This window comes from Cyprinodon tularosa, unplaced genomic scaffold (genome assembly GCF_016077235.1).
Source record: "Cyprinodon tularosa strain WSP-4 unplaced genomic scaffold, ASM1607723v1 ctg290, whole genome shotgun sequence".
NCBI lineage: Eukaryota > Metazoa > Chordata > Actinopteri > Cyprinodontiformes > Cyprinodontidae > Cyprinodon > Cyprinodon tularosa.
Genome location: NW_024038997.1, coordinates 1162716 through 1190000, shown reverse-complemented (window position 1 = coordinate 1190000; position 27285 = coordinate 1162716). Strand labels below are relative to the sequence as shown.

At 39.3% G+C, this 27285-nt stretch overlaps 1 protein-coding gene across 1 annotated transcript in view; it reads left to right on the top strand.

Annotated features, from left to right (window-relative positions):
• The window catches only part of slc7a5 (solute carrier family 7 member 5), a 24133-nt gene extending 6785 nt beyond the window's left edge, over positions 1-17348 (top strand). Inside the window, exons 3-10 of the mRNA XM_038290952.1 lie at positions 9943-10048; positions 10538-10582; positions 10682-10805; positions 11667-11770; positions 11859-11955; positions 12237-12386; positions 13746-13923; positions 16160-17348. Coding sequence (XP_038146880.1) covers positions 9943-10048; positions 10538-10582; positions 10682-10805; positions 11667-11770; positions 11859-11955; positions 12237-12386; positions 13746-13923; positions 16160-16215 — 860 coding nt within the window. The 3' untranslated portion in view covers positions 16216-17348. The remainder of the gene's footprint in view (positions 1-9942; positions 10049-10537; positions 10583-10681; positions 10806-11666; positions 11771-11858; positions 11956-12236; positions 12387-13745; positions 13924-16159) is intronic.
• The last annotated feature ends 9937 nt before the right edge of the window (positions 17349-27285 follow it).

Here is a 27285-nt window from a genome sequence, read left to right as displayed (position 1 = left end):
ACTTTATCTTCGTGAAAAATATGCCTATCCTTCTCTTCTAATGGCTTCTGGCAGGTTTCATTCCTGCAACCTTCTTCACTTCTCTCATCTAGTGTTTTCATTCCTGCCTGTAATGGATTAACAGATCATCCACCTGCAAGCTCATTTATTGTTAGAAGGGATCCATGGTCCCTCTCCGGTGTATTCTTTCCCTGGGGTCTCGTCTCAGTGGGACATGCCAGGCGCTAAAACAACCTACTAAAGCATGCAGCCGACCTGCAGCACCCTTCATCCTTTAAACCAACAGTCCGTCTTATCTCTTATCTGTTTTTTTTCAGTATAGTCAAAATAGCAAAAAATTGATTTATAATACAAAATATAAATAGCATAATCCAAAAATGAAAAGAAGCGCGGAACTAAGTATGGTTAATTTTCAAGAAACATGTTTATTTAGGTATAAAAAAAACCCAACAGACAATTTATCAACATTAATAAGGCAAACAGCAGAATTATTTAGCCGTGAGAAGTTGCTAGGAGGGGGGATCTGTGGTGACACCCCTTTTGTGCATTAAGGAAATCGTCTGACAGGTGATATTTTTTATGATGCTATTTTTGCTATTTTTCTTTCCACCACCTATGCTGGGTTGAGGGGCATCCTGGGACACACCTGGCCTTCCTCAGCTTATCCAGCTGCTTGGTCTGTTTCCTTTGGCACCAGTCCTTGAAGTTCTGTATCCATTGTCTGTACTCTAGTCAGGGAGTTGATGGAGACGTCTTCAGTGTAGAAGGTAAAGAAAAGCGGATCCAGTACAGTTCCTTGCGGTTCCCCAACACTGCAGACATACTGTGTCCAGTAGTATCACCTTGGAAAGATGGCGGTCTACTCCTGACTCACTGGTTTGTCTCTCAGGGAAATTTATGGAAATCCTGGATTTTTTTTTCAAAGTTTTTGTTTTCCCATAGCTCAGAGTGACATCAGGTCATTACTTTTTATTCTTAGATGTCTCCTCATAACAGCTAAACTAGCTCACCGTGTGATACCAGGCGCTGCAAACATTTCAATGTTTGCTGTGAAACATTATTATTTTACAGGCATGTTTCACAGCTCTGTTGCCCTTTAAGTTAATGTCACCTCTCAGAGTGTGATTGAAATATATGTGATTTTATCAATTGATTAATTGTTTTTTGGCATTAAAAAGCCAGAGATTCAATTTTCCATATCTTTTAACACTAGGTCCTTGTTGAAAATGTCAGAAGACCAAAGAAATGAAAGAAACCGAGCTTAGTGCAGCAGATAAATGTTGGCAAGCCAAAGTGGATCCATTGAAGACCTCGTTTGGGGCTATATGGTTTAGGACCATCCTTTCAAATGTCTTCACCAGATGCATGGTCAGTGCTACCGGCCTGTTGCTGCTGAGGTCCTATGGATCGGCGGTCTGTGGCCCCTGTAGCACACGGGTAGTCTTCCACAACCCTATGATGCCAAACAGTTCTAAAATAGTGGTTCAATACATCTGTGTTTTACTTTTTGATTGGATTAAAGTGTTTTGGACCTTTTTTTTAATAAATTGTGACTTGGAACCAACCTTCAAAATGTGAAAGACTGGAGCATAACACAAGCAGCACATTTAAGCATTCCTAATAAACAGAAAATGGGCCATAATTGGTCTTAAAGGTAATAACGGTGTAGAGAAGCAAGGGGCCAGAGCTGAGAAGAAGACTTCATCAGATTGGACCAAAGACGCTGGAGCTTGTAGTGAGATTATGCAAAGAGACCCTTGCTAGGGGTTACTCTCTCAGCAAGCGAGCAAACCACTGGGGAACCGCCGGGTTATAGCCCTTACTCTGTGTCTTCTTCCCATTTGCCTGCTGATATTGGCCACATGCTGGTTGAATGACGCAACAGCTTTGACACAGAATACAAGGAAGTGAAATCTTTTGCCCTATGCAGTTCAACCTGCATGACTTAAGGGTGTGTTTGCATGATTTAGACAGGAAATGATTTGAAAAAATGCCTCTAGAGGAAGTTTTTTGTAACGCCTGCTTATAACAGGTTCATGTTAGCAAAGCGAGGCTACCATGATTATCAGTTTTAGAAGACACATAACCCTTTTTTTTTTTACGGAAAGGGGACTGCAGATTTGTATCCCCATTTCTGTTTTATGCATGTTCCCTGCCAAGGCCAGCTGGTCTCTTATGGCTGCTTCACTTCCTCTTTGAGGAAGAAGAGCTCCAGAGACAGATGTATATAAAAAAAGAAAACTACCCTGGCAAGCAACATTGCAAAGGAGGAAATTCAAGACAGGGGAAGTGGACTATCAAGTCCTAGTGGGAAAGCAAACAGGCTGACACAAATTCCTGTTTTGTCTTTTTGTTTCTCAGCTGCAGTGTTTATTAATTTAACCAGAAATGATTTAGAATCAGAAGCATTTAAAAAGCTATCTGAAAACTGGGAGCTGGATGTGAACTTGAACTCTCTGAACTGTTGCCACACTGTCCACTCCTGCAGTTTGACTAAAGGTTTAAACACCAAACTGATACAATTTCAAGTTAGGTTGCTAAAACAATTTATCATCACTTTAATCCAGCCTGTTTGGTGAACTTGTCTTTTCTGCCTTGTTTTGGCCTCTAGAGTTATATAGGGTGTTCTGTAGATGTTCCTTCAGATTTGACATCAATATGTCAAATTCCTGCCGCTGATTATTTGTTACCTTTGTTCCGAGGAAGGTCAGCTTTCCAGTCATCAGTGTGCAGAACCGAAACAAAACTATTGTTTTTGCACTAATGGGAAACAAAATAACCCCAGCAAACAGTGCAGCGTTAATGCAGAGCTGCTTCGTTTCTGCATGGAGCACATGCTGAAATCTTTGTGGCTAAAATAAGAGCCTGCGTTGTTGCGTAGAGTTCAGAGTTCACAGATCGGATCAGCTCAGCGGTGGGCGCTCCACACTGAGAAGAATTGTTCTGATGTGGAAAACAAAGGGAGGTTAGAAGGAAGGGGAGGTGAAGAGGAGATCTGATCGGGCCAAAGAGCTCAGAGTTCATTATGAAAACAGGTTTTAACCAAACTTCATGCAGCCCTTGGGCAAGTAGAACCATGAAAACAATTAGGACGCCGAATTAAATAGACGGTACTTTGCTAAGAAATGTTCAAATATTGATGTCAAATACGTTCCTGGAAAATTTGTCAATTTATTTGTGTTCGACATAAAACAAAATAAATGTATTTTTAAGAAAAGTGTAAGTTAGTCCGCCCTTTTACCTAATGGCCCGTTATACCCTATTTGGATAAAACTGTGAGATTCTTCTTCCATCTTTGAAACCTGAAGACCCTGTCCGCCTCTAAAGGGTTTCTAGCTAGCCTGGCCAGCTGGACTAATATGTGTATCAGTCTGGTGAAGTGCTGAAAGACCTCGATTTCATGGGCAGGGCTAAGAGGGTTAGCCTCATCAGGGTAGAACCAATCAGATAACTATGAATGCAATGAAGCGCTCTGTATTTTTCGTGTTATTTTTCAATTTGTAGTCCAAGAAACATTTCATGCCATTGAAGAAACTCTTTAGTGAACAATTTCTGACAGTTTTGCCTAAAAAATGTGAGGATAAAGCTTTGCTCTCTATGATGTTCGTAAGGAGGGCTACACCAACGGGGCCACTGTTCTCTCGCCTTAAAATAATTGAATTTGGGAGATTTTTTAAATAATTCTCAGCCACTTGCAATTGAAAGGAGACTCTAGGGTGAACCACAGAGGGACTAACATTGCCTGGGAAAAGGTGGAAAGTTAGCTGGAGAGAAAACCATTTTCTATTGGTTTCACATTGGCCAGCTCCAATCCACTCAGTCAGTTTTGTGGTTGTTCTTCCAGCTCCATACTAGTTTTATTGGTGACTGTCTGGCAGCCGGTCTTGTTGGGATTGAGGAGAGACAAAAAACAGCCCGCTGCTCACTGACGGCCCATGGGAGAGGTCAGCTTTATGAGTCTGTCAGCAGAAAATGACATTGAGTCCTCATAAGAAACCAGCACCTCTACCTGTTGATGCGACACTGCGCTGCAGGTTTCTCTGTGCATTAAGGAAGACTGACCACATGTCAAAAAACCCAACACAATGCTGATCATTTCTTCAGTGGACCTCAAAGGCAGGGTTGTAGGGTTGACATTCAGACAGGTGGTTATTAGACGTTTCACAAAGGTGTACAGATGAGCATAAAAGTGGGTTAAACTTACCTGTTGGGAGCGAACCTGTTAGGTTTGACTAGGTTTTGTTTGTAAAAGTATTAAACGGATCAGCTCTACACCCTAAACTGAGATGAATCATGGTTTCCTCCACATATTGATATAAAGGGAGGGATCCAACTCTGACTCAGTCAACAGAAACACACATTTCATTTACCTCAAAGTGTTCATGAATGAATCACTTCCACACGTCGATGGCCGAGCTTACCAAGAGGGAAAACCTCAGCGTGCCTGAGACCTTATTTGACCATTAGGTGAGTAAACATCGTGCAGGATTTACAGAAGGAACCTTGCAGCTGTAAACAGGGTGTGAAGTAAAAGAATTTTGTCTGGATGCTGAGAATTAACCTCCGAGTGTTTCACAACCCGACAGTGTGGCGGCTGTCGGGTTGAGAAAGAAGGAGCTAATCAGATTAGTGTCTAATTGGAGCAACAGCAGACTCTGACCTCATGAGCCAGACTGAAGTTAATCAACACATATAAAGAAATCACTCTGATAGGTCAGCAACATTTCTAACACTGACACACAAAATCTAAATCCAGGGGGTCTCATTGCAAAAACTGAAGCATTCCAGTCCTGACTGACTCTACTAAACTCCCATTCCACCTCATTCAGAAACAGCTCTTTAAAGGCTGCACTCCAACAGCCAATCACCTGCCAGGAAGCTCCTGCAGCATTTAGTTTGTGTTTGCTGATACAATCCCAGCCACACTGCCAGTGTTGTCTGATAATCAGACGCGTCTCAGGTAAACGGTTATTAGAAGCAGCGAGACGACAGAGACAGGCTGAAACGCTCAACGACTAGAGCAGAATAAGTACCAGATCAGAGGAAAGGCCTAGAAAGACAAATCAGTGGAGTTAAGCTTAAGGCTCCAGTGAGAAACCCAAACAGGAGTTACACAGCAGAGGTAGAAAGGGGCTTATAAAAGGAAATTAGGAGGCAGAGATTTCCTGCTTCTCTTTCGCCAAACTGGTTCTTAGGCAAGAACTTTGGATCTAGTCCACAACTAATTACTGTAAAGGATAGGCAGGAACTCCCTAATATATGAATTGTCTTTTTTATTTTAAATGTCACAGCAGTATGTTGATTAATTATTTTCTGTAAGAAACGTTTTTAGTAATAAGCATCTATAACTGTAAAAAAGCCCATTTATGTCACTCATTTCTGCGCTAGAAGGTGCAGAAATTAGTCTAAAACTGAATTGTCGATATCAGAACATAGCATTTGCAATCAGTAACCAACTGTTAGGGTAGGAGAAGGAAGTGCTTGGTTTGGGGAAGCTTTGCTTCGAAAATTATGTACTTTGGCAACAAAGATGAATGCACCAAAAATTAACCAAGCTTTAGACATCCATATGATTCATTAAGAAAAAAATTGGAATTTTGTGGAGGGACGTCCTTTAAGCGGAACTGGACCCTGCAACGTAATACATGACCCAAAACGTGCTGAATACTGTATATCCACAAAGTACAAGAGAACAATGAAAACTACTGGGCAAGGTCAGAGTCCAGATCTTAAACTCTAAGGGCCGGATCTATCAAAGGTTTGCGTGTATAAAAACGTGAGCTATTTCACTGCGCACGCTAAAAAATGTACAAACTGATCTATCAACAGCGTGCTAAAAGGATTTGGTCTTTAAAACGTGCTAAATAGCGCCTCTTATCCATTTAGTACTTTTTCTGCAATGAATATGCAATATGGGGCGTTTACACGCAAAAGTGCGTCTTGTGGGAGGAGAACATGTAAATATATTAATTTAGCACTCGCAAAGTGATTTATCAAACCTAAAAAAAATTTTGCTAACGGTATCTGACTCTATATTTAACACGTTTCAAAAGAAGGTGCAAATGGTCTGTATGCGTAATTGCGCACAAATGGCAGCGGTTATTGTCGCAAGAAGGAGACATGGAAATGAAGCAATGAGACGCAGAGAAGGCATTTTTTCACTCCGTGAGAATGTTTTTGGAATGAACGAGGAAACGATCATCAAAACATGTCGTTTATCCAGCATTGCCATTTTGGAGCTGTTGGGGGAACTCCGAATGGATTTGGAGCCAGCCACAAGGAGGACCTACGCAATACCAGATATCACAAAACTCCTTGCAACGTTGCACTTTTTTGCATCTGGGTCATTCCTGCGTACGGTTGCAGCGAGAGCTGGGATCTCCCAATCTCGTTTTTCAGAAGTGCTGTCCGACGGGGTTGGGGTTCTCCCCCTGCGCCTGTGGAGCAACATGCCAATGCTGCGGGGATGCGTAATCTCATCCACACTCACTTCTTGTGAGCCATTTGGTATGTGCATTTTTCTACAGGCCAATACAAAACACCTGTTTTTTTGTTGTTTTTTTTTTTTTTTTACTGCAGTGAAGTAGAAATTCAGCCACATACCACCTTAGGGAATAAAGGTTGCCAAAGTTTTTTCTTTATATCACTGTAAGATTTAAATTTCTTAATGCACTAGTTTGTAGAAACTACAAACTTCTTTGCCGCAAACGCGCAAAACCATCATTTAAATAGGGCGTCTCCAACAGTTTTGCACCTGCCACCAGTTACGCAATCGCTCTTGTTAAATCACCCGCAAACCATGGTTCAGCCCCTCGCGCGAAATTCCAGTTTGCGAGCGCAAATTACTGCACGCAAAATTGGATCTTGATAAATCCGGCCCTAAGATGCTGTGGATTTTTATTAAACAGGCTGGACCAATCACATTGTGGGAGTGGGGACGTAACGATGCAAGATGCAAGAATTACCCATAATGCAGCAGCCCTTTTTTGCTAGAATAACATCATGTTGGTGACCGCCACGAAGCAATGATAAATAAGGGAAATGGTGCCGGCCAGGAGCCCCGCTTCAAGGGGAAATGTTTGATCCTGGAAATTGCCTTATTATTGAACGTTAACTCCTGTCTGAAAAAACAAAACAAAAAAATTCAGTGGTCCTTGTGCTGCAGATAGAAAAGAAGTATTTTCTAGCACATGGTAACAGTAGGAGGAGATCCCAGAAAACCCCAGAGGAGGTGAGCAAAGAAGCACTAGAATGATAGTCTGCACCCTGTTTGGTTCATTTTTTTAATTATTGATAATTTATTTATATAATACACGATTTAAACATTAACTATAGCTTTAGATTATTAAAGGCACAGTTAAGACATTAAATGTTACATTAAATATTTAAAAATGCACTTTAAATCAGTTAAGTAATTCAGTGTCATAAAAAATTATATTTATTATTATTTATTCTTGTTAAAGGTTTATAAAAGTGTCAACCTGTGACCACAAAAATAACAGTAATACAGACCAGCGACCCCTAAAATTACATATAGTTAATTTACTTTAGATTTATTTATACATATAGAGTGATTATTTATGATTAAATTAATATATTTGATTATTTTATTATGTTACATTAAAGTTTGATTGATTATTGGGACATTTAACTTCTAGTAGGTAGCAGTGTTGTGGTCAAGACCACCTAACCCGAGACCAAGACAAGACCAAGACCAAAGTGTATCGAGACCGAGACAAGACCAAGACTTTTAGGGTCAGAGACCAAGTCAAGACCAAGACCGAGGAAAGTCGAGACGATCAAAATTGTATTTTCTCTGCCGTTCATGAACAGTACATACATTTATGTTGTTTTTAAATGTGCTATTTCAAAACAGTGTGCAAAATTCTGTAAAATGTGTATCCATCCATAAAATGTTTTTTCTCTTTCATATACAGATTAAAGCTTCACTGCATTTACCAGTGAGACAGGTTATTGCTTGGATTTGAATCCAAGCATCCAATAAAAAGAAGGATCTTAAAGAAACTGATAATATTCTGATGATTAGTGTTATTTCCAAAGTTGTGGTCTTGACCGGTCTTGAAATAAAATTCAGAGTCCTCAGCAACCGAGACCGAGACAGGACCAAGACCAAATGCGGTCAAGTCTGAGATGAGACCGAGACCATCAAAAAATGGTCTCGAGACCGGTCTTGAGACCAAGACCGATCTCGAGTACTACAACACTGGTAGGTAGTAGGTACCTACTACCTACCCTTTCAGCCCATACTACCTACTACCGTAGGTAGTATGGGCTGAAAGTACAAGGCCTCCTGTATCATGCAGGAAGATAATAAAAACTTGTACTTTAGAGAAAAAAGGGTTTTTCTTTTGTATAAATCATAACGTGGAACCTGAACCCCAGCACATTTGACCTGATTGAGTGATGCTTTGGCAGCACTCTCTGTTTTCTAAGACAGAAGATTAAACAAACTGCAGAACCCAGAGTTTCTTCTACTATTGAAATCTAGGAAACACTTTTAATGATTTTATAAGTTTCTTTGATAAAGTTTACTTAACAATTTTAAAAGAAACACCTTCCTGGTTTGATAAGTAATCGAAAAAGTATATATATATTTTTTTTCATTAGCCTTATCTCTTAGAATAGAAAGGTGAACAAGAGAGTGAAGGTGAGTCATACAGTCTTCCTCGGCACGTAGAATTGTAAAGGTTAGAGAGAAATCAGTCGATCCGCTGGTTTTTAAGACTCACAGAAGCAGAAACACCAGAACCGGTTTGGACAAGCTGAGACACGAGAGTGCAACATCTGGGAGGGGGGCTGATCGCTGATATAAGAGGAAAAATCATGCAGCTATTTGGAAATATGGTACAAGGGAGTGAAGCTAAAAAATAAAAATAAAAGTTGGCTCTTTGCACAACTTATACTGTATTTTAAATGTTCTTAACAATAGATTTATAATGTTTTAAGGCTAAAAAAATCATTTAAAATTTCTCATTTCTCTGCAACTTCAAAAGCTACAGTGAAGCTTCATCTCTCTTTAAATTTCCCTTTACTAAAGCCGACTCTGATAATACACAAACTTAACGATATGTATTTTGGATAACTTTTTCATGGCAACCAGTTTTACCTAAACTTTGCTTTCCATTGACCTAATTTTTTGCATCATTTGATGTACATATAGTCAGAAAAAATAGTAGAAATTGCATAACAGCAGACTAAAGTTGTCTTACAGCAGGGATTAGGTTGATATTAATGTGTTGGGTCTATGCAATACATGAGGTTAACTTATGGTTATCTATGATGAGCACCAGCCTACAGTGTAAATGGATTAATTTTATGACCTGATGATAATAACGATGCTACAAGCTACAGCACAGCACTGAGTCAGCACCACCACAGGTGCAGCGGTGCGAACAGGTCAGCGGGGTCACGGATCTGTCTGTGTGAGACCGTCCATCTCTCGACATCAACGAACCTGACTGTTTCCCACACTGGATTATAGCTAACCCTCCTTCTACCAACACTGCCCAGAGCTGTTGGTTTAGCGACCGTCGCCATGTCTGAGAATGTGCAGGGATGTTGAGGGGAGCAGGAATGTGGCGCTGAGCCCCTCAGACTGGCAGAATCCCTAAAGTCGGAGACACAAGGCAGAATCTCATCATAGTTGTAAATGCTTCAGTTTGGTCTGAAAAGCAAAGACGATACGATCTTGTTGATCTGAATCATTTCCATTTCACGAGCCACATAAATCCTTTGAGTGTTCCAAGCTGTTAATCCACTCACACAAGACAAATTTAGGGTGAACCTTTGTCCTTCCTTCAGGGTTTGACTAGTGTGTGTGGACCAAAACAACCCGGCTTTATTCATTGTTCCAAGTCTCAGCAGAAACACGCCTGTAAGGTTTTTATTTTTATGATCTAAATTAAGCCTTTTTTTTTTCAGGTGGAACGGATGAACTCCTTCCTGAAAACTCCTTCAAGGGATCAAATTATAATTTCGGTAACATCGGCCTGGCTCTCTACAGTGGCCTGTTTGCCTACGGTGGCTGGTGAGTCCAAAAATCAATTCAAGCATCATCAGTTTACAGACATGTAGAATCCTGATTCCAATGCACAACGCAGCTTAAGTGGGAATACGCAAAAAACTCTGATGTATTTTCACTTGTTTTAGGAAGTAAGAAAGCAGCTCTGCTAAGAACTTTGCCTCTCAGCTTTACCTCACAATTAGATAAATATTTAGTGTTGAAACAGGTGACAGAAAAGAGAGACTTTGTGCATCTGAATGAGCTTACTTACACCTTTATGCTCTCAACTCAATCAGCATTTAACTTAATGAGGCAAGCCCATATAGAACTTTATAAACATCTGGGAAATCAAACGCAGGAATATAAATCCGCAGCTTCTCCTTTCCTCTATAAATCCATCAGTGATTCAATTCCATCGTCTTACCAAGTGAATCTAACAAAATCTAATCTTCACTTTTTTTATTTGGTCTAAAAGGTTCTAGTTTATCTAACACGTGTCTCTCTTAATTACAGGAACTACTTGAACTTTGTTACAGAAGAAATGATCGAACCTTACAAGTAGGTATCTGATTGGTGAGAACGTGTGACAGATAAAAGGCGGCAGCTGCAGCATAACTTTCCTAACCACTGACGGTCTGCTCTCTGTGTGTCATTCAGAAACCTTCCCCGAGCCATCATCATTTCTTTGCCCATTGTCACAGTTGTGTATGTCCTCACCAACCTCGCCTATTTTACTACGCTCTCCCCCGACGAGATGCTCAACTCAGAGGCTGTCGCTGTGGTGAGTTGCAGAAATGTCACAAGTCCTTCCTATTATTAAGGACAAACTTCACACAGTGATGATTTTATGAATCGGTTTGGTTGGTTTCAGCTCCATCATATTCTCAAAGAGATTAGATGCCGAAGTGGTCTGCTATCAGATTCCAAAACACAGAAGCATACGGTTTATTTTTGCAACAGCAGTGCTACCAGCAGCCTTCAGGGGCACTAAAACTGGAAGTTACAGGTCTAGCTCCCCCTAGTGGCAAAATGTTACTCATATTTAACCTTCAGCCTTTTTTGTTCTACAAATATGACCTGACAAAAATCATATTTTGGATGATATTACATTTATATTTTGGCACATGCAAGTTAAGCATGTGTTGTAAACAAAAAAGCAGTGCTGCATATGATCAAGTCAGACTGAAGGCTGTGGCTAGGCTAATGCTAACTAAGTTAGCTATCAACTGCTTACTATGATATTAATAACAGGCTGTAATCCAAATACTTTTATTTTCAACACATACACACAAACTGTGCTAAAATTTCAGCATATATAAACATTCATTTTCATAACACAAAATATCTCGTCAGTAAAACCAGAAGGAGACATTGAGCACCTCTGTTGGGCGTCTGATGAAACTGGCTACCAGACAACACTCTTCGTTCTCGCACTTCCTCACATTATTTGGTGATTGAGCATTAACATACGTTTTATACATTCGTAGGATCAAATATCTGCTGTATTGCAGGTTCATTCAGAGGAGTTTCACAATTAGCAGATTAATTACAGCTCCTCAATCTGAATATAAAGGATGGGTTACTCCCTCCTCCACCTAACGGAGAAAACTTAGCTCTTATACTGTGTATATTTGCCTTGCAGGACTTTGGAAACTATTACCTGGGCCCCATGGCATGGATCATCCCCGTCTTTGTGGGTCTGTCGTGCTTTGGATCAGTAAACGGCTCTCTCTTCACATCATCCAGGTAACACATGACTTTTTAACTACGGTGATGCAGAACACCTGATAGATGGCATGAGCGGTTCGGCTCACTTATCTTCTCTCCCTGACAGGTTATTCTTCGTGGGCTCCCGGGAGGGTCACCTGCCCAGCCTGCTATCCATGATCCATCCCTCGCTGCTCACGCCGCTGCCATCACTTATCTTCACAGTGCGTTCTTTTTACTATTAGCTGATTTAAACATGGATTACATTAATAAGAGCGGAACACATCTGAGTGATGTTTAAATCAGCAAACTGACGCGTTTCTGCAAAGGGTCTTTTTAGGTCACCTCACTGATTTAATAGATTAATGAAACCATGCAGAAAGTTTTTATATAGAACATTTATTCTAACTTTTAGCTGTTAATGTTGGCATCTTAGAGCTAAATCTGTCTTTTTTTAAATCCTCTTAGTGCTGAATAACCCTGCTGCCTGTTTTTCTCCCTGCAGTGTTTGATGACGCTGCTCTATGCCTTCTCCGATGACATCTTCTCCGTCATCAACTTCTTCAGCTTCTTCAACTGGCTCTGCATCGCCATGGCGATTATCGGCATGATGTGGCTCCGCTACAAGAAGCCTGAGCTGGAGCGGCCGATTAAAGTGAGTCAAAGCAGATTGTTTGGGAGGAGCATCGCCCTGTTTGTTTCTGAAGAAGTAGTCGTTCTGTTCTGGATTTTATTCGGATCATTTGGTGTTTGCTGCACAGGGCAGACTCATTGGTGGACTCAGCTGCTGGCTGGTTACTGGTCATAAAATGTCTTTGGTTCAGATCCCCCAGTGTCGGATTCTTCTTTGTCCCATGCGACAAAGATTCAGTCAGATTCCCTCGACTGAATCTGGATTCTGATCAAATAGCAGAAATGAAGCAGGAATCCTATCAGCTGGGGCTGATGTCTGCAGGGTGGCTGTAAGTGTCTGCCTGCTGAGACTTTCTGAAAAGTGTGAGTAAAGAAAGCATTGGGTGGCTGCTTTCACTGCTCCCTGGCATGATGTTGGATGTCGGAGAAATACAAAGAGGCTGATGGAGGGACAGTGCATCCTCTCACTGTTTTCTTTCACTGTCACATTCCTGCTGCTCAGCTGATTCCCTGTTGGACTGCTGAAAATGAATCCTGCCGGAGATGATTAACGTGTGGACGTTCGGCCTGCATGGACTTTTTTTACAGAATGAGAGCACTGGGTGTCCTGTTCTAAAACCTTTGAAATCAGTCTGCTACTCCCTGTTGAACTTTTTCGTTTCATACAGAGCAGCCTGCTGTTGTTACATTTTTATTTCCTTCCAAGCAGCCGCTTTCTAGTGGATGTTGTAGATCTCCTGTTGGTTATGTTCATCTGAGAAGCACCGTCCCAAACAGGCTGAGCGTGATTGGTGAAAGAAATGTCTTTTTTTTAAGGACATTTTCTTCTTGCTGCTTCTAAGAACACGGATTTGCTCTTATCAAGATTTTTTTGTGTTTGTGCTTATTTCTTTTTCTCTGAAGGGTTACAGTCTTATTAACTTATTAATTACCATCTATCCATCCATCCATCCATCCATCCATCCATCCATCAATTGATCAATCATTCCATCCATCCATCCATCCATCCATCCATCCATCCATCCATCATTCCATCCATCCATCCATCCATCCATCCATCCATCCATCCATCCATCCATCCATCCATCCATCCATCCATCATCCATCGACCCATCCATCCATCCATCCATCCATCCATCCATCCATCCATCCATCGACCCATCCATCCATCCATCCATCCATCCATCCATCCATCCATCCATCCATCCATCCATCAGGGGTTTCCATCAATTGATCCATCATCCCATCAATTGATCAATCATTCCATCCATCCATCCATCCATCCATCCATCCATCCATCCATCCATCCATCCATCCATCCATCCATCCATCCATCCATCCATCCAGTGTCTTGAACACCGTCTCTTTTTGCTCTCCGCAGGTCAACATCCTGCTGCCTATTAGTTTCGTGCTCGCCTGCCTTTTCCTCATCATCGTGTCTTTCTGGAAGACGCCTAAAGAATGCGGAATTGGCTTTGGCATCATCGCCACCGGACTGCCCGTTTACTTCATCGGCGTTTGGTGGCAGAACAAGCCCAAGTGGATGATGCGAGCCATCTGTGAGTGAAAACTCTCCTTTTTTATTGATAAAAAGTATTTAAACCAAAGTGTCTTTGATCGAATAACTTATTGGCTAAATTTTCTCCCACATCTTTTGACCTTAAGGTTTCTGTCTTCCAGCACTGACTATGCATTCCATTTCCTTTGACTAAACTATATTTTTCACATTCTTTGAATAAGAAAATCTAAAAAAATCCCAATTAATGTGATGCATGACCTGAAACATCATTTCCAGATGGTTTTGGTGATTTCAGTGACTTCACTCAGTGGAGATCATAAAACTAGACTTCCTGCTTTTACCATATCACTGCCGCATCAATGAGGCAGTTTATCTGCAGGAATCAGAATATGGAGAAATAGTTTTTCATATCAATTGTTCATGAATCAATTAATATTTGATTAATATTAATTTTTTTCAATAAACATTTTCAAATTGGGTTAAGAATAATTAAAATAATTCAAATAGATTTAGTAAATCTAAATATTTTTCTAAAAATATAGCAACATTCTCAAAGTTTTTAATTTCTGTGTATTCTATCATTCTAACATATGAAAAGTTTTCGGTTTACTGGAAGGATGTTACTTTAACTAGATTTTTTTTTTTCCTTGCTTTGTTTATTTATTTTAACTCTGAGTTATTTAATCTGAACAAAAAAGAATATTTTATTGCTTTATTGGTTTAACAATGATGTACTGTTAAACTGATATGACACAATTTCCCAAAATAATTAAATGTTTAAACTAAACATTAAGGGAACTAAAATCAAATTTGAAATGACTTTTTGTCTTGATTGACTGTTATTTTATTTATTCATCAATAAATTTTGATTCTTTATTTAATGTCCTGACTAATCTCAATAATGGAGTTAGAACTCCCCCAAAAAACTTTATTATGTTGTCTTGACGGTTCTTTGTTGAAACATTTCTTTTTTCCTCCAAGAAACGTCTTCAGTCTGTGAAATTACAGTTAAACTTTTCAAAAGAATCTTTTGCATCATGGATCACTTGAAAACGGTGACCAACAGCCTAACGACCAATCATTAGTGCTGTAATGAACGTTTATTGCTCCCAGAGGGCTGAGTCATGCTCACAATAACAGTATTGTAAGAGGGGGACAATTGGACCTGAAGACCTTCATCCCATTTAAAGATGGATGGTTTCTCTTCCTTTACTCATCTCTCTAGGCAGTGTTCCTCCCTACACAGGATGAGAAAATCTGCTCCAGACTTAAGAAGTGTCATAATGGGCTTTAAAGATCTGACCCACATGCAAAGAACCACTCAGAGACCAAGGGTAAAAGTTAACCGGTTTATTGTGGGTAAGCAAAAACACAGATGGAGAGATATTCTGCTGGGTAATACTGTTGAACCTCAGCGGACTGGTGAACCGGAAACTCTCAAGGGGAGATCACAATGATCAGTTCAGGGACCGTGGGAAAAAGATCGAGGCTTCTATATTGCTTGAGAGGCACTCACGTTTTGGGGGGCTCTTGGTTATTCCTTGGATCCAGTTTGTGGGATCAAATCCAGAGAAGAAGGGACTCATTCGAGAGCGGACAGGCAGACTAACGTTGGACCCAGAGGAGTAAAGGAGCGGACTGTCACCTGGTTTTCCAGAGGTGGATGTGTGGAGGTTTCCCCTTGCTCAGTGTGACTCAGATCAGTGTTTCAGGAAGGCTTCCTGCCAAAGAACAAAGACAAAAACAAGCTTAGACTCAGAGAGACTAGACTAAGGTTAGACTCTGCTAATCTCAGTATGGCTAGAGTAACCAATAGTGGCAAACACTCTTGCGTCGAGGTAGTGACAGCCCGCTGCTCAAATACTCCTCTGGTAATAACCCATTGAGCCGCAAGTGTGCAAGGAGGCCCACGAGGACAGGGCACCATCTGGTGATGGAGAGAAGAAGAACACAAAAACAACCCACACAAACTGGAATCCTAACAAGAAATTTGTTGAAAACATGAAATGTTCCAAAAATGGACCCGTCAAAAAGATTCAACTTATTTTTTTTTTCAGGTTCTTTATGTTGGTTATTAATAATAATCATAATTACATGCATCATCAGGGTAAATAAATTATAGATTTTTGCTACTTTTAATTGAAGTGAACTAATCTAATGGTTAAAACCCTTTATAGGGCAAGTTAACGTTTTTTAATCACGTGCATACCCCTTATAAATGGAGTCAAAAGTTGTCAATAATATAACAAACAAACTGTCTTTCTGTGTGTTTGCAGACAAGACCACTGCCTGGTTTCAGAAGGTAATGGAGGTGGTGCCTCAGGAGTCCTAAATGGCCGTCAGCCTTGATTCACCTCTACAGAAAGCGTCTGAAGTGACCTCTGGGCTCCGACATGAGAGCAGATGAAGTTTGACCTCCATTGACGTCTCTAACCCCACTCTGTCCCACGCTAACACACACATTCTCTCACACGTGTGCAGACTGCTGATCAGGACAGTGTCGTCAGCGTTATGTTTGCATTGTTCCTCAGCTGATCTGTTGTTTTTATGTGCTTTTATTCGCGACCATTTTAAGCTCTTGTTGCGCATCAACTCTTTTATGAAATCCGTTTCTTGTTTTTGTTTAGATGTTTTCAGTTTTTAGTTTAGAGACGTTAGAAGCAAATGTTTGAGTTTTAAGCCATCACTTCTTTGTCGTCTTGCTGCTGAGCGTCTGTTGGTCACCATGATGCTCCTGACCTCTGGACTCACTGTGACGGATCGAAGCCTAATGGAGCCCGATCCATCATCTGTGTTGCTATAAATGTGAGCTTTCGCTTTCATGCAGGTCCGCATAATGTGCCAGCTTGTTATCACCTCATGGGTTGTTGTTTTTTTTTTAATCTGAAGCGATCAGATGTTTTTCCGTTCAAAAGCAGCGACTCTCTGACATGCCGTCTCGTTAGGGTTGTTTATTTGAGGTCGTTGGCCAGATGTTATCTGTGGGGATCAATGCGCTCAACCCAATAAAGGTAGCGTCTCAGGCTGCGTCATTAAGTGTTGGGCTGGCATAGGGGGCCAAAAGCAGGTATGTGTGTTGTCTGTATGAGTGTTGGAGTGGGGGAGGGGGCGTGGCTGTGAGATGAATCCGACTCTTTTGAAATTTTTCATGAAACTGACCAAGTTTTCTTATGAGTTTTGTTCTGTTTTAGTTCAAATCCAGGCCTTTGCACACTCCTCTGTATTTGTTGTTGAATATGAACTTTTATCGTACCCTACAAATATATATGTGGGTTTCATTCCAAGCAGCCAGAGCAGGAATTCTTGAGTAGTAGTTTTCTCTCTGAGGTTCTTCCAACGGTTTTTTTTTTAATTTTGCTTCTTTTTCACTAATCTTTCTTATTTAAAATATCAATTCTGCTTTACTTTTTGCAAAACCACTTAGATGTTATGTTTTGCATGTGCAGTGCTTTAGATTTGCCTTTTTCTTTCATTAGCCAAAAATGAAAATGTAGCTCTTTTCAGTTTATTTCCTTAGGAACCTCCAAATCCCAGACGAAGTGTCGGTTTTGAGCTTCTTAACTCTGACCCATGAGACATTCACAGGCTTGACTCAGGCAGCAACTTTAGGGGCATTGCTACATCAGTCTTTCCTTCCATTTGTTATGTGAAATCTTTTGAAAAATACCAAAGATGACATGAAAAGCAGGCAGGGTCCAGAAAGAAACATGGAAAGCTGAAGGAAACCTGGAGAACCACTAATTAACAATTTCTGACTGCTAAAAAGCTAACTTTGCATATTGATCTGTATTTTGGGGTTTTACATTTAGACACTGAATATTGTCTTCCGTTTTTGACACTGGAGTAAGTTTATCCTATGTTTTTATTTTTATATATTACATATCTAAGAGTTACTGGGCTACCTTAGTACCTACCAACTAACTAAGTTTTTGTTTTTGGCTGATTTGTTTTTCCATCCTTTTTATACCTGATTAGATCCGGTTAATTGGTGCCACATTTGTAAGAACAAATGCATTTTTGGGGGGTTTAGCAGCGGTGTTGCCAAAATGCCTCTCTGCCAAACAGAGAGGCATTTTTTCAAATAAGATTGCAGGATTGGCAGAGTTTTTTTTTTTTTTTTTGCAAATGCTGGTTGAGGAACAAGAGGCCTTTATTAATGATTGACCGACATGTAGTATGTTTCTCCTAAGCACTGCCAAGGCAAGGTTTGTTTCTTTAAACTAAAGTTACCCAACAAAAGACAGGGAGCAGCAAAAACTTTCAACCTACAAACATGTTTTTCTTACAAACGTAGCACCAAAAAAAAGGATTTTTGTTGAAAACAGATTCATTGCCAAGAAGCATCACTGCAAACAAAGAACTAATCAACCATTCAGACAATTTCTGAATTTTCGGGCTCAGTTTGTCTTTAAACATTCAGATCCAAACCTAAAAGTAATCCGATTCACTTTGTTTCCAGCACAATGCACTTTGTATTAAAAGATATTTAGCAACAAATTAAGTAGAGGTTGGATCCTTTAAATTGATATAAACATAAGGGGGTGGAGGGTTTGCTGTTTCACTTTATTGTCTCCTTTTTGAAGTTATTTTCAGCTCAGTATTAACTTATTATGAATTTGAATTATACCTAAAAATACAGAGCTTGTGTGCAAAGGCCTTTAAAGTATTTGTTGGTTGAAATGTCACAGAAGAGTTTTTAGTTTTAGATTCGTCAAAGTGCCCAACGAGCCCAGTTTCAGATCACACAAGTGTTAGTTTTTTAACTCTTTATTCTCATGTTTCTGTCTTATTTCACAGTTACTTTCATAGCTGTTTTATTATTATAATTAACTGCGAGCCCCTCCTGCCCAAAGGTGCATAAAGTGTCACCGTAGAGGAAACAGGAGGCTTTAACGAGTCTTAGTGGTAGAAAACCTTCCTAACACTCCAGCCTTTGTAAAAGACGTTGGCAAACTAACCTAATCTGAAAGACTGTAGAAATGTTTATTTATTTATTTTTTTTAGATTGCTTTTATTGTTGTTAGTCCCTCTGATTTGTTTACAGGGCATTTTGTGAGAAGTGCTTTACAATAAATTCCATTTTTTCCACTTTTTATGTATTTTTCTTTGCTTTTCGAGTCTTCTGTTTCCTTTTAATTTGATTGATTAATATTATCTGAATCCTTCTAATTACAGCTTTTTTCCTAAGCACTAAATAAAAAGATAAAACTAGCTTTTTCTCCTGGTTGGAATGTTTATGAAAAATTTTTATAAAATCACATTAGCTGTCAGTTTGTGAATCACAACTTATTGTGCAAACATCACCATGTCCAATGTCCAAATCTCCATTTGAAGGGCAGTAATTATTGTCTAACATATTCCTAGTCTTGAAGGTTTTTTCACGCCAATATAATTTTTATACAGTTGGACCGAGTCACTGCAGAAATGTAATAATGTGATCCAAAATGGAAGCACAGCTGCAAAAAAACAATATTATTGCCATGGCAAAATTAGGCAGTCCTTTGCAATAAAGAAAGCGCTTCCTCATCTATGGCCATTCTGATGATGATCCAGTTTAGACCAGGGTTCAGTTCTCAGACACATTTTCATCCAGGAATACTTGATATCGAGAAATTCATGATCGAAAAATACCTTCCAGCCCAAACCATCAGCCTTCCACCACCAAGCCAGACAGTTGGCAGCCATTTTTAAATGTGTTCCAAATGGGAGTAATCTTTCTCTCTGTTAAATAATGAACTTCAAATCATTAAATATAATTCCTTACTTTACTTTGTTCAAATCAGCTCTTAGAACTCTGAGTTTGGTTTTTATCCTTCAGAATCTTGGATGGAAAGCTGAACTGATCCAGACTCCTCAGCTTCTTCTGCTCTACAGTTCAGAAACTCTGATGATAAAAGCTTTAGATAGTTAAAGGATTTCATATGGATACCCATGTTTATTTTATTGAGTGAAACCCCCCCCCACAATGATCACACCTGAAGTCAGGTTGTAAAGGATGATGCACTTCTAACAATGGCTCGGTTTGATTTCTTCAAAGCAATTTTTAAATCTCTTTGGATTTTAAATCTCAACCCAATAATTCTTAAAGCTTAATTTAAATATAGATCCTTCAAAAAGTTTTCATATATCTTCAACCTTCCACATTTTTTAACATGGAGATATTTTCCCCCATAACAAGTGTGAAAGGTGTGGCATGGATTTGTACACTGCCTCCACTGAGACGGATGAAATACGGTCTCAGGGGAGGAAGTATTTCATCTTTCCAGCTTCGCTGTTATGTTCTGTGTTGTTCCATCAGCTGCTGCTGCAGAAAGAAACAATGTAAACATGAGATTCTAAACACTTTTGCAGCCTAAATGCTTTTAATGTCACTATTTTAGAGGAAATGACAGTTTAATGGAGGAAATTTGGATCAAACTGTTTTTGTTTCAAACTGCAGGCTGAAAGTGACGATGAATTTTCTTTCTTCTGTTTAAGGTGCCTTTTTCACATCTTGCCAAGAACAACAGATGCAAACTAGTCTTTTGGCAAACTCCATTATATTTTACAGTTCTACTGTTAATTAATTTACAATGTCCTTTAACAATACATTGAATTAAGATCAAGTTTAAAGCTGGCTCCTAGAAACAACACAGGATCATCCTCTTGGTTTAAGAGCCACCATATAGAGTACCTCAAAGATTCATAGGTCAGAGGCTGAAATTATTTAAATAATTCTCTCTAAAAATTGTCAACTGAGGATGAAAAAAAAAAAGTTGAAAAACCTTTAAATATTATCATATCACAATAAAAGCCAATCTGCTTGGTGATTAGGGATGGCTCATGTTATGCCATTTGTCCTGAACACCACAATGATGTTTGCTTTGCTATCATGTTCTGACCTAAAAAAGGTTCTGAGCTTTCAAATATTATTCTTTTTTTCTTCTAAACAATAAAGATCATTATGATAAAAAAAAAAAAAAACATAACTTTGATGCTGATTGTAATTCTAATCGTATCATTGTACTGTAGCTGTTTTTCTTCTAATCTGCAATTACTGGGTGTTTCTCGATGCATTTAAATGTGTTCAGAAAAGGTATGCAGAATCTTTGCATTTACCAGAAACTGGCAGCTGTCTGTCAGATGGAAGCTGCAGACTCAAAACTGTTTGGTTAATTGCTGTTTTGTTTTTCTGTTAGCAATGCATCATAATCTCTTCCTTGGGCTCTTTAGTGCAGAAGAGAACTCTTTCTGCTACATAGAATCAGAACTAAAGACTCTTCTCTGAAGTATTTTTTTTTTCACTCGGCCTTCGAATGCTTTTGTTACAATCCTGCACACAGTAAAGTGCTGATGGTTCAATTCAACAACATCCTCAGCAGTTTTTGAAGTTGTTGGAAATTCCTGCTTCCCACTTGTTCCCTTTCCCAGCTGCAGACACAGAACCTTTGTCCTAAACCTTCATAGAGGAGAACTAGGAGCTGAATAGACTCTGAAACCAATTTGCTTCCACTGGTCATGAATGTCCTTTCAGACTTTTAACTTTTAGTTCAGCAATCCTTGTTTATGCGAAGTTATTATGCAAAACCGAGCTCAGGGAATTATATACTTGGTTAAAGTCATTAGAACTAATCTAGAAATTTCTTTAACAAATATAAATAGATACCCGCTCAAATATATATTTATCCTCACTAATATTTGCTGAGATGTTTTTTTTTTTAGCAAGCTGAACGACAAACACATTCCTTAACAAGCTACTAGCATCATTTGGGCTACATGTTCGGCTGCTCTCAGTGGCAGTTATTTCATTTTTTTATCTGGCTGCTCTGGTAGACGTTCGCCTTTTTGCATGGTCCACACATCTTTAACAGGTTTGGAGTAAGGAGTCACTCCAGGAACTGAATGAAAGAATTGAAACCAGTTTGAGTGTGTGGTTTGGGTTGATTTTCTGTCTGCAAATCCATCTTCCTTTTTCAGCCTTTGAGCTGAATTGAACCTTCTTCATTACTTCCCCCCTCCATCATGAGATACACCATTACACTGCTAGGGGATCAATCCCACAGCATGATGCTACCTATACCATGCTTCACAGCTCAGATGGCTTTCAGTGGGTTTAACTCCTCCAAACAGCTCAATGCTACCTGTAAACTCTTGTCCATAAGGCTTTTGTCTCAATGTTAATAGAATTAAAAGCTTTAACTGACATTATTTTGCATAACATGTAATGAAGAAGATTAGTAATGATGTTAAAAAATAAAAACACAGTCTGTCACAATATATTTGAAAGTGCATGTGGTCTATAGGGAGGGTATTTCATTTTCTTGCAGACCAGTGAGGTTTCATTGACCTGCAGCGTTTGCCAGAAGGCCTCTTTTGAATAAATCGCATATTGATCATTCTTTTACCTATGCTGTTAATCATTAATTAAAGAAGCATATAAAAATTTAAAGAATCTGCTGACATTGATTTATTTGTGTCCCCTTCATGAAGGTGTTCGTTAATGGTGGTAAAATTGTGTTTTTGTAGGATTCATAAAAAAATGGGAGGTTTCTAAAGGTTGCTTTAAGCAAAGTATCAAACGACTTGTTTGAAACCTATTTTTCACGATCCACGATCTTTCTAGTTCAGATAAAAGTCCATGTCGGGAAATAGGGGAAAAGCAGTTATCAAAAGCGGTGGGTTATGAAACTGGATCACTTGATCAAGATTGCCCAGGATTTTATGAGAACTTTGCTTTGATTGATACTCAGCAGATTCAGGTATTTTAGGCCGCTGGATTCAGAGCTGGATTGAGTGAACCTCTCAGCACAGAAGTTAGAGGGGCAGGGCTTAGATTGTGTGACAAAAAAAACATCAGTTTGATCTGTGATGTTCCTGCATGGGATTTGCGGATCCTGATGGAGATCTTGTCCAGGAGAAGATGACCCATGAGGTTTTCCATGTTGACAAGTTTGAAGGTGTCTTCGTCAGCAGTCTCTCTGTCCATGTTAATGTTAAACTGTACTCCAGCTCCTGGTCATTTAGTTGCAACTGTGGGAACAGTTTTGGTTAGATGGAAACTTGGACACAAACATTCAGTCTTGGAACGACCCCTGACCTCATCCCGGTTGAATATTTACTTTGAACAGGATCCATGCCTGGAAACCCTCCAGTTTAAACCAGACAGGGTGGTTCTATGGACAGGATGAACGACACAAAAAGCTAATCTTGTCAAGTACAGTTGACCATCAGAGTCCTTTGTGTTTCTGTGTTAGGAGAAAATCCTCACTGGGTTCCAAAGGTTCACCCAAAACTTTATTTTACAAAAATGTTTAACACTGAATGTTCGTCCTGAAAAAAAGAGCTGTTGGATAACCATACAAAAGTTTATATTTAGACTTAACATATAAACTACTCAGTCTGAAATCTACCTTGATTCACAGAAAGCTCACGTGAAAGGCTGCTGCATGTAAAATGTGGCGCCTCGAGGCATAAAATTCATGTAGTAATCTTAATCGTGTCAAATATTTAAAGCATTCAGTGCAGCAGGGGGTGGTGGGAGTCGGCTAAACCAGGGTCCGCTTATCAGTCTCATGCTACAGCTTAAGAATCCCATTGAACTAAACAGCAGAAAGAAAACATGGCCTTAAGAGTTTCCACAATTTTTTTTATCTGAAAGTTTCAGAGCTGCACAACAGCATGTTTGTGTAGAGAATAAATGTCATATTTAATTTGGCTGTTTAAGAATAGAGCTGCATGGCGGCGCAGTTTGGAGCACTGCTGCCTTGCAGCAAGAATGTTCCTGGTCCGGGTCTTTCTGCATGGAGTTTGCATGTTCTCCCTGTGCATCTTTGGGTTCTCTCCAGGGGCTTTGGCTTTCTCCTACAAAATGATGACTCTTAAGTTAATTGGCATGGTTGTGTGCCTCTGTATTTCCTTGCGATAAACTGGCGACCTGTCCATTATGGATCCCGCCTTTCATAAAAGTTTTTCTGGAGCAAAATCTCGGTTTAACTGAAAAGTTGTTTTTTTTTTCTTTCTGAAAAGATTTAAACCTTTGCTGTTCAGGGCTAAAATGGTCAATTTGTCTGGAAAACACAAATTTAGAAAATGTTGATACCAACTAACAATTGTAATTTCTTTTTTTTTAAGTTCAGTATTTCTGACAAACATTTTCTGCGAACGTTCACATGATCGTGACACTGAATAAGGCACTCCGGGCCTTATTCAGGTCTCATTGTTCCCACACGCTGTCTTGCAGCTGCTGATGAAGGCCGTGTGAGGAAAAGTCCAGATAAAAAGAAACTACAGCACAACAAACCGTCTGTATCTGATGTGGAAGGGGAACATGGCCAGGGGTGCACTCTGATTTTTGCTTCCCTTTGTAAACACACACACAGTTCCACATTTTCGCATGCAGACGCTGGGTGGAGAGGTGGGATCAAACACTTTGCTTTTCTCTATTGTTTTAAAGGTTTACAGAGCATGAGGGGGGAAAATGCTCAGAACAAACAGCTCTTAGCTTTGTTTGATATGTTTACTTTCCTTTTTCCAAAAACTACGAGAGGCATAATCCAAGATTTCCCACAAAACATAAATGTGATTTTATAAAGGTCATTAGATTATGATTGATTTATTCAAATCAGGCATTTTTGTTCTGGTATCAAAATGGGAGGGACCAATGTTCATTATTTTGATATTCATGAACGCATTAAATTAACCTATTCAGGTGAATATCATATATAAAATCCACGGGAGCGATGCCTTTGTAAAAACTTTTTACAAAGGCACAAAGGAGAAAAATGTAACTTTTCATATAAATTTAGCATTTAGCATGGAAATCAAGTTCCAGGAGAAGTGGAGAGGGTCAGAATCTAAGCTCCTGTAAGGTCAGTTATCTGCTGGTCCACTCTGCTTTAATGTCCAAATTCAAACAAGCAAGATGTACTAAAGCAACCTGCACTCACAGAAATATTTCACCCAAATTTTTAAAATTGCGAAATGTTATTCATAACAAATTTCCATTTACTTTTTTACCTCAAACCCATTAAATAAACCTTACATGATGCTAAATTATTAATTCAATATAGCTCATCTAATTAAATATACATCACTGTCAGGTTTATGTATTTTCAATTAATAAAGTATACTTGATCAAAATGAATACTAATGAGTTTAATTATTATCAATGAATAAGTTTTATTTGTTTGAATTACATAATAGTCAGATTACCTTTATGTAATTCAAACAATAAACTTTATGCATTTGAAATAAATACTCTCAAAAGCATTAATTTTGAGTAACTATACTTAATTAATACACCCAATTATTATTTTAAATAGATAAGCTTCTAAATAAGCTGCTAAATGCCCTGCAATAGACTGGCGACTGGCGCCTCTCACCCATTGATAGCTGGAGATAGGCACTGGCACCCCTCACAACCTCAACTGGGATTAAGTGTGACAGAAAATGGATGGAGGGATGGATAAGCTGCAAAATGACTCATCTCCATGTCTTCAAATTTTACTGCAATGATTTTCTGTAGTGCTGGGCGGTATGGCACAAAAATATTATCTCTGTATTTTTAAGTGGTGAATTGCGATATATATGATATTTAGTTCAACATGTTTTTCTTTTCATAAAGTAATAACAAAAAGGCCCCTCTGAATCAAAGCTTGACTCAAATTTTGAACAGGCCCCTTTACTTTTGTCACAATCTTGGCACTGAGGACTGATTTAATGGTTTATTCCATTCACCTGTCTAGCTCCGCCCAGTTTCTCATTACCGTTCATCTGCGTCACCTGCTTCAGTCTCTATTCGACCTGACTGCTCCCAATCATCAGTGTCAGATTATTCGAGCCTTTGGTGAGAGTTCTCTAGAGTACCTGTTTGTGTTATGATTGCCTGATCCTCACCTGTTTTGTCTTCGGATCTTTGAACCTGCCCATTTCTGTTCTGATCTGTTTGCCTGACCTGTCTCTGGATTTCTGCTGGATTTTGCCTGTGAACTGAACCTGGATCTGCCTTGTAACATAGACCAGGATTTCCCTATACCTCTTCGGATCTCTGATCTTCTGGCCTGGACTCCTGTGAACCTCTTTGACTTTGGCTCCTGGAAAGTCCTGCCTTCCTTCTGCTTGTATCTGCTCGTCATCCAGTTCTGCACTCTTCAAGGCTCCGGCTCCTGGACATTTCTGGGTGACTTCTGCCATATTCTTCTGCCAGCCATTCAGCTGGATACCACTCCTTCCTTTGGGCATGGACTGAACTCCAAGACCAGGTTAGTGACTTGCACGTCATAATCATCTTCCGTCAGATTTAAGTGGTCATTAACCTGAGTTTTCCCTTTGCAGAGATCACAACCTAGCTGCTGAATTGAAGATCCAATGTTTCTTAATAAACGCCTATCTGTTTGCTTTCAATTCTGGGTAGTCTGTTCTGAGGATTGATATTTTTAGTTTCTCCTGTAAAATATACGCTTCATTCTGTCGAGGATGCAGGTTTTATAAAAGCTATAATGATGTTAGTCTGTGGGAGATGTAGAAAGAAATTAAAGATGTTACTATTGAGTAAGAAAGTTGTTGCAAATGTCTATGTGGCTATGGTTAAGAGCAGCATACATAAAATGATGAAAAAGGATCACACTTTCTAAAAGGTGAACAAGAGAATTTTAAACAGGAAACAGATGGAAACGTACCCTGATAGGACCAAAAAGAACAAATACACAGAAAAAGGAAGGAGGAAAACCAATAAACACAGACTGCTCAAAAGCAGGCCTGTCAAACCAACAAAGATTGAGACAAAACAACAGATCCAAAACCATTTGTGATTATTTTTGCCTTTTTCCGGGTTACTCTTTGAACATGTGGAGGGGTCAGGGTGGTGCAGGCACCTATTGTCTGATTATCTGTTTACTCACCTGTACAAAGTGGTCAAGTTGAGTGGAGGTATAGAGAACCAAAATGCAGAGAAAGAAGCAGGGATGGTTTCTTGCAGATTTGATGATGAGGATGGTGGCAACAGAAGCATAAATCCAGAAATAACAAACCAGGGAACACAGGAACCAGAACAGAGGGAAACGCAAAAACTATAGGAGGAAATGAAAAGAATCCAGCAGATAACATAAATCAAAGCCTAACTGAAAACTCAAAGTAAAACATTGGATGAACCAAATAACCCAGAGCAGCAGATCATGACTAAAGTCTGTTCAAGTCCACCTAAAAACACTGAGTCAAATTAATACATCTTTATTTTTCACATGAACACAGTAATACATATTTTACCACTGATGAAGTATTTAACCTTTGATTCAGATTCTTAGTTCAGAACTTAAACAAATGGACAGATTCAGCCTTCCTCCTTAGACTAAATGAAAGAAAGTATCCCTAAAATTAGTCAGTTTATGAAGAAGAATGTTTCTAACTAAAGACAAGGCAAGGCAAG